At 46.6% G+C, this 11,877-nt stretch overlaps 1 protein-coding gene across 2 annotated transcripts in view; it reads right to left on the bottom strand.

Annotated features, from left to right (window-relative positions):
• Positions 1-2,701: 2,701 nt before the first annotated feature.
• The window catches only part of SMOX (spermine oxidase), a 47,389-nt gene continuing 38,213 nt past the window's right edge, over positions 2,702-11,877 (bottom strand). Inside the window, exons 4-7 of one of the 2 annotated variants that reach the window (XM_028744126.2) lie at positions 8,029-8,202; positions 6,947-7,649; positions 4,537-4,697; positions 2,702-3,223 (exon numbers count right to left, since the gene is read on the bottom strand). In XM_028744126.2, coding sequence (XP_028599959.2) covers positions 3,086-3,223; positions 4,537-4,697; positions 6,947-7,649; positions 8,029-8,202 — 1,176 coding nt within the window. In that variant the 3' untranslated portion in view covers positions 2,702-3,085. The remainder of the gene's footprint in view (positions 3,224-4,536; positions 4,698-6,946; positions 7,650-8,028; positions 8,203-11,877) is intronic. The other variant, XM_028744127.2, reaches the window with a different exon arrangement.

Genomic DNA, 11,877 nt, shown 5'->3' with positions numbered 1-11,877 from the left:
TGCAATTTAAAATGCAGCCTCATTTTAATAATAGCCCATAGATAAAAACCATAAGGGGAGGGAAACATAAGGGTCAGACTGAGTCCAAACCAAAGCCCAGGCGGAACAACTCTGTCTTGCAGGCCCTGTGGAAAGATGTCAAGTCCTGCAGGGCCCTAGTCTCTTGTGACAGAGCGTTCCACCAAGTCGGGGCCAGTACTAAAAAGGCCCTGGCCCTAGTTAAGACCAATCTAACCACCTTGAGGCTCGGAACCTCCAAAATGTTGTTATTTGTGGACTTTAAGGTCCTCCGCGGGGCATACCAGGAGAGGCGGTCCCTACTGCAATACAAGAAAACTTATGCTTCATTGACTTGACCTGCTGGGCTTTAAAATTTGAACGCTCTCGATTATAAAAAATAATGATTCCGCAGGAAAGCTTCCTTCTTCTTTTGGCTACGACATGCAACCCAGCCCCAGCAACGCTAAAATCCTGGATTTCTCCATTGTTTTATTTGGGCAGCTCCCACTTCCTTTCGCCCTTCAAACCAGCAGTCTTGCCCAGACTCTTGCTTTCTGCACACTGCTGCAATAAGAGTTACCACACTCCCAACAGCCATAGTGTGCCGCTTTTGGACCCTGGGCCGGAGGTTGCTGCACACCATGTTACAAAAGCCTCGACGAGACGTTACCAGTTCTAGCTGCCCGGCCCACGTTGAGATGATCTTGTACAGCTGCTCGACATTCAGTATGTATTTACTTACGATAGCTCGGATTTCCGTGTTGACTTTTGCCTCGCGCCGTTGAATGGGAACATGTGCCTTGGCAAACATTTGCTTATACAGAAAGAAGGCGGGGGCGGAGAGAGACACGAAAGGAGAACCACAGGTAGGGTTCGAAATGCCGAAGCTTTATAACCAGATTAGGAACTTTATTTTTTTTTTAAGAGACAGCAGCAATAATGAGACGCAGAGGCAGTTCTCGCTGATTCTAATCATTGTTTCATACAATTTTGTACAGACCGATTTTTTGAGTTTACTGATCACCATTTCTAACATGTTTTGAATTGTCACCATTCATTTGGAGATGTAGTGAGGTGCTTCGGGCATCTTGTGGGGAAGCAGTATAGAAACAGATGGGAGATGAGACTACAAAGGCAAGCAGGCAGTTTCTGAGCCATTGCTTCATAAACAACGAAACAAGAGGAAGAACGTCAACACTGTAAATCGCTGGCAGCCAACTCCCTGGACTGATGTTTCATCTGCTCGCAAAAAGCAGAGCAGAAGGAGTCAAAGAAAGGGATATCAGCTTGCCACACAGCGAAACCCCAAAGGGTGGGCTGCAAGGCTAGATGATATATTGATATATCGTCCCAAACCAGTTTGAAGTCCATATCATGATATCGGTTTCATGTTTTTGACCTGGCAATATACAGTGGTGCCCCGCAAGACGAATGCCTCGCAAGACGGAAAACCCACTAGACGAAAGGGTTTTCCGTTTCTGAGTTGCTTCGCAAGACGATTTTCCCTATGGGCTTGCTTCACAAGACGAAACGTCTTGCTAGTCTTGCAATTTTTTCCCCGCTTCCTCCCCCCCTTTTTCTAAGCCGCTAATAGCCTTTTAGCAGCTTAGCCGCTAATCCTTTAATAGCTGCTAAACCGCTAATAGCGCTAATCCGCTTAGCCGCTAATAGGGTTGCTTCGCAAGACGAAAAAACCGCTAGACGAAGAGAATCGCGGAACGGATTCTTTTCGTCTTGCGAGGCACCACTGTATCGTGAATCAGGATGTGTATATGTGTGAATGCTATGCAAATATCACAATACGGGGAAAACCGCGAAGCCAGCCAATGCCTCTACAGAGCTCCATCCTTATTCCAGACATTGTGATATATCAGTACAGTCATACCTCGGGTTACAGACGCTTCAGGTTGCGTTTTTTTGGGTTGCGGACCACCGAAACCCAGAAGTGCCGAAAGGGGTTACTTCTGGGTTTTGGCATTTGCGCATGTGCAGAAACGCTGAATCGTGCTTTGCACATGCACAGAAGCGCCGAATTGCAACCCGCACGTGCGCAGACATGGCACTGTGGGTTGAGAATGTGCAACCCGCACAGATCACGTTTGCAACCCGAGCGTCCACTGTATATCGCGATGTGATATATCATGACGTTGAAAACCAGGTATCGCCCAGCCCTAGTAGAACTGCTGTTCATAGCCAGTGTTTCAGCTATGGAAACTAAGCTAGCCCAAACAGGACAACGTCACAAAAGGTGTTGTTTAGCTTGCTAGAGGAGCTGTTCAAGCCGCTTTTGTGAGTCTAGGCACAACAATTAATGGTTAGATGGAGAGAGATTATCCGGGCATGGTTTATAGCCATATACAGGGCCCAACCTTCCGTTTCCAAGACAAAGGGGCACAGGAACATGCGAAGAGCCTTGCAGGATCATACCAATGGTTCAACTGGTCCAGTAGTATGCTGGTCTCACAGTGGCCAACCAGATGCTTGCAGAAAGCATGCAAGAAGGACCTAACTGCAGCTCTTCCCACCTGTGGCTTCCAGCAACTGCAAGGCTGGACTTGCAAAACCAAATTCGGCAAAGAAAGCAATGCCCCGCAGGATCACCACAGAGGATGCCATTGCTATGCTTTGACCTAGAAAAACACTGACGAGTGTGATCTAGTCTCGGACAAACCCTGCTGAAATGGAGCCACACGAGAGCACAGTGGTTATGACAACATTTATTGAAATATAGAAGGCACTTACAATACCAGGGACCTGGGGAAGAGGTGGGGTGGGAGAGAGAAGCACCAGATGTGCAATCAGAAATCAAAATTACACCAAAATAAAAGAAAAGAAAAAGAGAGATAGCTTTCACTCAGACAGGAAGAGCAAGCTTTTCCTGTCGACAGATACAGTACATGGAAATAAACTACCATCAGTCAACTACGGGTCAAAAGAATTAAGACTTTTATAGAGACATAGAGATATAAAAAGATAAAAATGTTTTTTTAGTTCGTTTGTTTTTTTAGAAAAGGAAAAAAGAAAGAAAGACTTCTTTAAACACACAGCCGTAAAAGGAATCACGAGTTAGTGGTTCAGGCCCCTCTCAGTTCCTGCATTGCAAGAGGTCTTGGTACATTTCGAGGAGGTGGTTCGCCTCCCTCTGGCCAGAAAGCAAAGCACCATGGGTAGTGGAATAATACTTCCTGTGGGTGGCCTCGCCCGAAAACATCACCTGCATAGGCTGGAGATCCAGGGAAGGAGGGAGGGAGGGGAGAGGTTGGGGACAGGGGGAGAGAACACACGTCAGGAAAAGGTATTTGGAGAGATAAAAATGTCAGGGGGAGGCAAGGACTGGACAAAGGCAAAAGCACACACGGAACTGCATGGATGCTGGCGCTCCTCCATTCATGCAATAAAGGGCTTTCATGAGATGTGCAGAGCCAAAGGTGTCTTGAAAGACAACAGCCCTTTGCAGATACACACACAAACACAAACGCACCATGTTCCGTGAACACATGGTGTGGGGTTGTTGTTGTTTTTTGGGGGGGAGAGACTTGAACGCCTTGGGCAAAGGATACTACTGCCTGAGTGGGGTGTGTTCTCCTTTTCAAATTCCAAAAACGAGGGGTGCAAAAAAAAGAAAAAAACCGCTGTAAAATGACACGGGAAGTCAAAAGAGGTTTTGGTTGAATTAAAATTTGAGTAAAATGTGTGAAAAATTGCATAGAAAATCAGGGTGGATAAAACCAAAGATGTTTTTTTAAAAATCAGAATTTTTAAAAAATTTAAATCGGATTTTTAAAATAAAATGCTTTTGGAGGAAAAATCTTTCTAAAGATAGTTTTCTATTTAAGTTACATTATAATCCAAAGGCTATTCATCAGGAAATAAGGATTTGTTTTAAGTTCTGCATGTGTGCTAAAACTCAATCAAAGTTTTGTTTTGTTTTTAAATTGTTTAACCACATCAGTTAACAAACACGGATACATGTGCTATAATGTTATTGCTTTAGTTAAATGAATTGTTTAAATTGTTATTAAGGAAATGATTATTTTTCTCCTTCCAAGAAAGTACAGCAGAAATGTCCAAATATAAAGAGTTAACTTATTAAACCTTAATTACTTCTACTACTACTACTACTACTACACCACACTGCCCTGATAGTTTATAATATGGCTGCATAAAAATACTATCTTAAATAAATGCTATGAAGACAGCTTAGTCCTGCGGTTCCATTGACAAACACGTAGCTTGGATCCTGCAATTGCCATTGCATGTTCTTTGGGGCTAAGATTTAGGGACTGGAGGATCCAGCCTACAATTCTCAAGCTGTTTTAAATGCTAACTAGAAAGGATTTACGTCAATTAATTTGTTTAATATTGGCAATAAGACAGAAAGTGACTGTTTGCCCTTAGTCCTTTCTACTGCACCCCAGACAAAAAAAATTGCACTCTTCCTAGTTTTAACAATTCATTGCGGACTTTTTCCTACCCAACGGTCCGTTTTCCAAATGAGCGTTCTTTCAAGGGGTTCGTTTCCGGAACAATACTTACAACTGTCTTGGAGCTCTCGGTATAAGGCAGTGGCTTTGCGAGTTTCTCCACGTCCGCTCCGCTAGACCCAACTTGAGTGTAGGAATAGGAGCCGCGGAAGTAAGGATTGCTGCCCCACGAGGATCGCAAGATCCGCCGAGGTTTCGGAATGTCCGGATTCCCTAGACCGAAAGAGAAGGCGCAAAGTCGTCAGGGGAATAGGCCTGGAAAAATAATCCAAGTTCAGCTAACCAGATATATATGGCATAGCCCTGTGAAAACGTGCGCACACTTCACTGACGGTGACTCCTGGTGGTTCAGATAAACATTGGATGGATTAATTGAAAGAGTCGTGTTCTGGAGGAAATCAGTGTACCACTTTCCATGTTTCTAGTACAGTGGTACCTCTGGGTGCGAACGGGATCCATTCTGGAGCCCCATTCGCATCCAGAAGCAAACGCAACCCGCATCTGCGCGTGTGTGGGTCACGATTTGCCACTTCCACACATGTGCATGATGTCATTTTGACTGTCTGTGCATGCACGAGCGGCGAAACCTGGAAGTAACACGCTCCGTTGCTTCCGGGTCGCCGCAGCACACAACCTGGAAATACTTATCCCGAAGCTACTTCAACCCAAGGTATGACTGTATGAGTTTTTATCTTGGGTTGGAGTATTGAGGGACTGGACTGTAGCAGGTGCATTCTCTGCCATCTCCCAAGATGGGGTACTGTTTCAGGGTTTTTCTTGGGGTCATGACTTAGTTTCAAAGGTGCCATCTTGACTATGTTCTTGTATTTTTATCATCCATCTGTCTCAGGATACAACCGAGGGGTGCACCTTCGGGGGTGAAGTCAAGCTTTTGGGTTCTTTTTTGGGCTGGTGCAGAAATTCAGTTCTCTTATCAAATGATACACTGAGCTCCATGCACCCACTGAAGCAGGCAGACAGTGGCAGGTGAGCACTTATTGGACCGGGGACTGCACATCTTAAGACTGGCAGTTGCTGACCAGTGAGACACAATGATCTCTCCCACCGACAAAGACAACCTGAGGCGCTCATCCCTTACACCAATCAAGTTGAGTTTTCAACTCTTGGGTTGTTTTCGCTGAGTTTGCAGCAGCGAAGTGTTATGCTTAGACTTTATTGTGAATTATCAGTGCACTGTTTAATTTTATTGTCCATTGATTAACACGAGATTAGTCTATTGTTTATATGAGTATTTAAGTTTTGTTGCATTCGCAGTCCTGCTAGGGGATGCTGGCGGCTGAACCTGGATGTTGCAAAGCAGATGTTCTATCTCTGAACTATACAGCCTTTTCCTCAAATGAGCCCCACTCTGCAATGGAACAGGAGATCACCACACTCAGAAGATGGGTGGCCGGCTGGCAACCACATTTGTGGCAACTGATTATTGACTTCAGACCAAAGGTGTGGCTCAATTCCAATGCGGAAGCCATCTGAGTAATATCACAGCAACATGGAAAGATCAAAAGGAGAGCTGGGATTTTAGCATGGCTAAAATCATCCTCAGGAACACACACACAGAGCGCAAAAGGGCGAGAGGCACGGTTGCACCCGTGAGCTCCTGAACGGTTGGGCAGCAGCCAGAAGATACAGCAATCCTGTGAACTTGAAAGCTTCTGGCTCCCCTGAAATCCAGGCACCTAGCATCCGAGGGCTTAGCCAACAAAGGCCGTGTACAAGAAACTGAGTTGTTTTGAACAAGGCACCACTTTAATCAGGTTTACAAAGAGCCGCAGTTGTCAATGGCTCGTAGCCTGCCTGAAGACCGGGGTGTTTGGACGGCAAATCCAAATAATCCATTATGCTAACATGTGGGGGAAATCAAAGTCCCCCTAGATAAATAGTTTCTGGGATGAAAGGGGCACCAAGCACAAGTGATCACGAATGGAAAAGATGACAGAGTCTAGCTCTGACGCTGTGTGCAGGCGAAATTCATGGGATAATTTTCCCAGGAGGAGCCATGGCAGCATTTTCCAAGCTGCGCGCCAGGGTCCTCTGAAATTTACCAAGAGTCCTAAGTAATGAGAAGATCAATAATGATGAACCAAGGCAGAACTCAATTGCAGAGCTTCGCACACCTGCAATTAGTACCACCCCTTTAATGCTGCATGGTGAACTGAGGCTGAGACATATATTTTCCTAAGGCAACCCTTTAAGTGTGTAGAAAAGCTAAAATCTGAGCATGACACATTAACCTATATCCTTATTTTACCATGGTCGCATCCGCACCAGACCTTTACAGCAGTCCCGTGCCACTTCAATAATCATGGCTCCCCACAAAAAACCCTGGGAACTGGTCACGACGGCTTTAAATGCGTTGCCTCCCACATCACCCCACCCCACCCCGACCCAGCCCTTTCCGCTCTCCGGACCCAAACGCCAAGGCGGTGGGGGCAGCTGCAGACCTGTAAATTTACGCAGCATCTCAGTGCAAGTCTCTGCTACGGTTTCATCGTCACATTTCTCCATGATCAGGGCCTCCTCCCCGCAGATCCAGCCGCTCAGCACGTGGCCGTAGCGCTCGGGCGGGTAGAGGACGTCGAAGCTGCAGATCTTCTTGTACCACATCCCCTCGGGGTAGGTGAGGCTCTCAGCCTCGGCCTCGTCCTCCCACACAAACTGGATGCTGTTGCACTCGGGGCTCCAGAAGGGCTCCTCAAACTCCAGGAAGATCTTGTCTGTGGTGCTGATGCCCAGCTTCTGGATGGCCATCACCTTCTCCTCAGGCAGCCGGGGGTGGAACATGTTCTCGTGGTGCTTCTTCAGCACCCCTAAGGACACCGTCACGATGACGTGGTCGGCCAGGATGAACTCGCAGTCCTCACACTCCACGCAGACGTGGTACCCCACGTCCCGCTCCCCCGTGCGGTCGCTGTTGTGGTCGGCCACCCCCTCGATCTCCTTGCTGACCGACTGGTTCCAGTAGATGCACTTGACCGGCTTGTTCAGCTGGATGACCGACTCTGGGATGGCGCGGGAGAGGATCTCCACGATCTTCATGAAGCCGCACGGGATGATGTGGTGGGCCCCGGGGATTTCGGTCCACTCCCCGAATTCGCTGAGCGACACCTCGTCCATGCTGTGGGAGCTGCTCTCGCAACTCTCCACCTAGGGAAAAGCAGGCAGAGAAGAAGGGCTTTCAGATGGGGGCTGTTCTTCTCCTAGTGCGGCTTACAATGTAAAATCACAACAGAAAAAACGCAAAATTCGTAACAGGAATAAAGACAAGGAGAACCCAGTAACTCCTCTGTCCAACAACAGATTTTTAAAGGGTGATGAATGTGAATCAGGAAAGGCCTGGTTACAGAGGAACATTTTCACCTGGCACCTAAAGGTGTAGAATGAAGGCACCAGTCAAATTGCCCCGGGCAGAGAATTCCACAAATGGGGTTTTGAAAATCTCAGCCATGTGCCAACTTGCTATTGCCAGCCTATGCTATATGGTGCTGCAACGTCTCAAGCAAACCCCCGCCATCGCTGTCCATACCTTAAGGTATTGCTGGATCATGGCAAGCTTCAGCCTCCTGATCGTCTCCGAGTCATCCGGATCGGCTTTGATGCGCTTGCGCACGACATCTCGCGTGAAGACGCCCACGCTGTTCTTGCTCTCGGCATTGACTGGTTTACCACTCTGGAAGAACTCCTGAGTCAGGTTATAGACCTGTCTCGAGACAGGGAGAGGGGACACACAAAGGGGTTAACAACACCATACGTCCAGACGTGGTGGGAATGCAAACCTGCACAGCTGTTTCAGGAAATGGTTGCTGGAAAAGTTTCTTTTATTATGGGACAAGTGTATTAAATATGCTTATAGGTTACCAGAAGAACCTACTAGTTATGGACATACAAATATTTTCCATGTTTGCAGCAAGAAATATATTAACACACCATTGCAAAACAGCTACATTAGCAAGGAATGCAATGCGTCAGATGTGTTGTGCGTTCCACAGCTACCTTAGAGCAAACCAGACACTAAAAACAGTATTAAGCGTAAGTCCAACTGATGAATGCCTGCTTTTGCTCGTGTAGATACAGTCGTACCTTGGAAGTAGAATGCTTTGCATTTTGGCTCCCAAACACCTCAAACCCGGAAGTGAGTGTTCCAGTTTGCAAACATTCTTTGGAACCCGAACGTCAGGCGCAGGTTCCGACTGGAAGCTCCTGCAGCCAATCAGAACCCACGCCTTGGTTTCCGAATGCTTTGGGAGTCGAACGGACTTCCAGAATGGATTCCGTTCGACTTCCGAGGTACGACTGTAAAACTATTTGCCTGGGACTTAGAGGAAACCCAGGGGAAACTGCACATTTACCTTGTAACATAAATACTAATTATACAAAATATTTTGGATCTATATAGTGCTTCCTTGAGGAGTGTTGTTGTTGTTGTTGTTGTTGTTGTTGTTTTCTTTATACCCCGCCCATCTGGCTGGGTTTCCCCAGCCACTCTGGGCGGCCTTCAGCATATATAAAACAGTAAAATATCAAACATTAAAAATTTCCCTAAACAGGGCTGCCTTCAAATGTCTTCTAAAAGTCAGATAGTTGTTTATTTCCTTGACATCTGACGGGAGGGCGTTCCACAGGGCAGGTGCCACCACCAAGAAGGCCCTGTGCCTGGTTCCCTGCAACTTCGCTTCTCGCAGGGAGGGAACCGCCAGAAGAAACTCAAAAGTTTCACATATTTAATCACCAAACTGACACCGTAGAAGCTCCATCCCCTCCTATAACAAGCTATCCGTCAGGCTAACTGGGCCACAGAGGCAAATGCAATCTTTTAAAGGCAGCAACGCAGCCCAGACTGGGCCATTTTAGCCTCAAACAGTGTTGCAATTCTAAACATTCTGAGCATTTTCCACGGACAGAGTTCTTGCCATCCCGATTCGCTCTCCACATGAAACTAGCCACCGGAACATGGATAATAAGCTCTGTGTCAACATGCATGGTAAGCAGAGAGGGAAAAACAACCTTTGATGGCCAGTAATTCGAGGGAACTAATCAGCCAAGGCGGGCGATGTGACCTTGGTCACGTAGCTACAGAAACATGATCAAGGGCCTGGTGTTTCCAACTAGAGGCTGGGCACCCAGCTTCCTCCTCCCGCTGCATTAAATGGAACTGGGGGATTTCACCGGGGACCACTTTGGGGAGGTCCGAACCCCTGGCTCACACGAAGATATCAAAGTCGCTGCAACCCTTGGCTTCAGCAGAACGCCAGGCAGCTTGCATAAGCCGCTCGCTGGCCGTAAGCAGATTGCACGTTCACAAGGAGAGCAAAACCACATTAAAATACATTAAGTAACTGGGCAGAGGCTCAATTAGCCACAGCCTGTTTTTGACTGCCCTTCCCTTTTCCTTTTGTACAAAAAGGGCCTACTTTTTAAAACTTCAAACACTTATCTGAACCAGTTGCTGAAGAAGCCCAAGAGGAGGGAGTAGGGGGAGAGCTTAAGTCAGCTGCATGACCCTAATTCCCTGCATTTTGAGTGGCGCTAGGAATGTTCTAAGAGGATCTAACTAATACATCTCCAAAGTAGCCCCCATAGCTTTTCGCAGGCAGGCTCAGTGCTGGAAGCCTCTAACGCTGGAGCCCTTGGCAGACTTACATGGGAGAGAGCAGTACAGAACAGTGCAGAGGGGCTTCCTTCCGAGTAAACACACATAGGACTGTGGAACACAGAACTGTGGAGCTGGAAGGGACCACGAGGGTCAATGCAGGAATCTTTTGCCCAACGTGGGACCCAACACACACATATATGAGAAACCGTCGGGTGAAAAGGACAGATATCAAGTCTGGCTCACGGTACAGGGCTTGACCTCTTCATGTTATTTTAAATACATTTCTGAGCACAATTCAAGGTGTAGGCTTTAAAGCCCTAAACAGCCTCGGTCCTGTATACCTGAAGGAGCGTCTCCACCCCCATCGTTCAGCCCAGACACTGAGGTCCAGCGCTGAGGGCCTTCTGACGGTTCCCTCGCTGCGAGAAGTGAGGTTACAGGGAGCCAGGCAGAGGGCCTTCTCAGTGGTGGCTCCCGCCCTGTGGAACGCCCTCCTGCCAGATGTCAAAGAGAAAAACAACTGCCAGACTTTTAGAAGACATCTGAAGGCAGCCCTGTTTAGGGAAGTTTTTAATGTCTGACGCTGTATTGTTTTTAATATTCAGTTGGAAGCCGCCCAGAGTAGCTGGGGAAGCCTAGCCCGATGGGTGGGGTATAAATATTATTATTATTATTATTATTATTATTATTATTATTATTATTATTATTATTGCAAAGCAGGAAACCCAGGTCTGACTCTCCACTCAGTCTTGTGGCCAAGGCTCAGTTCAGTGCAGCCACATGTTGGTGCTTATCTATTTGGAATGCTGCACCTCCCACACCAGGGAACGCAGGAAGCAGACTTAATATTGAGTAAGCCCATTGGTTTATCTAGCTGAGCATGGTCAACACTGATTGGCAGCAGCTCTTAGCGTTTCAGGCAGGGGTCTCCACCAGGAGACGGAACCTGGTGCCTTCGGCGTTCAAAGCAAATACCCGCCCACTGAGCCACCTCCCTTTGCCAAATGTGTGACGGATGCACAGGGGCAAGCTACCACTCTTGGCTTCTGGTAAGAACATAAGAAGAGCCTGCAGGATCAGGCCAGTGGCCCATCTAGTCCAGCATCCTGTTCTCAGAGTGGCCAACATTGGGCCTTTGGGAAACTAGCTGCTCTTGAACACAAGAGCAGCACTCTCTCCTCCTGTGGTTTCCAGTGACTTGGATTCAGAACTGTGGAGAGAGAGAGAGCGCATAACTATTATGGCTAGTAGCCATGGCTAGCCCTCTCCTCCATGAATTATGTGCTATCTTCTTTTAAAAGGCTTCTAGATTGATGTGAAATCAGTTACGATACACTGGGCCAAAGATTTTGGATATAATACACAGCTAAAAGAATGGGAGAGGTTGTGGAAAGGGGGAAAAAATTACAGCATACAATGCTTTGAAAGAGAATCTGATGAAAATGATGTATAGATGGTATATTACACCTGTGAAATTAGCTAAAATGTATAAGACAAGTAATAAATGTTGGAAATGTAAAGAAAAAGAAGGATCATTTTATCATATGTGGTGGGAATGTAAGAAAGTAAAAAATTTCTGGGAAATGATATATAATGAGATGAAAAAGATGTTGAAATAATACTTTTTTAAAAAAAAAACCAGAAGCATTTTTACTTAGTATTATAAGTGAGGACATTAATAGACAGGACATTAAACTTTTTTTATACGCAACAACAGCAGCAAGAGTATTGTTGGCCAGAAATGGAAGCAAAAGAATTACCAACAAAAGAAGAATGGCGGAC

This window comes from Podarcis muralis, chromosome 9 (assembly GCF_964188315.1).
Source record: "Podarcis muralis chromosome 9, rPodMur119.hap1.1, whole genome shotgun sequence".
Lineage (NCBI taxonomy): Eukaryota > Metazoa > Chordata > Lepidosauria > Squamata > Lacertidae > Podarcis > Podarcis muralis.
Note: the sequence above shows the minus strand (reverse complement) of the source record. Positions and strands in the feature narration are given on the sequence as shown.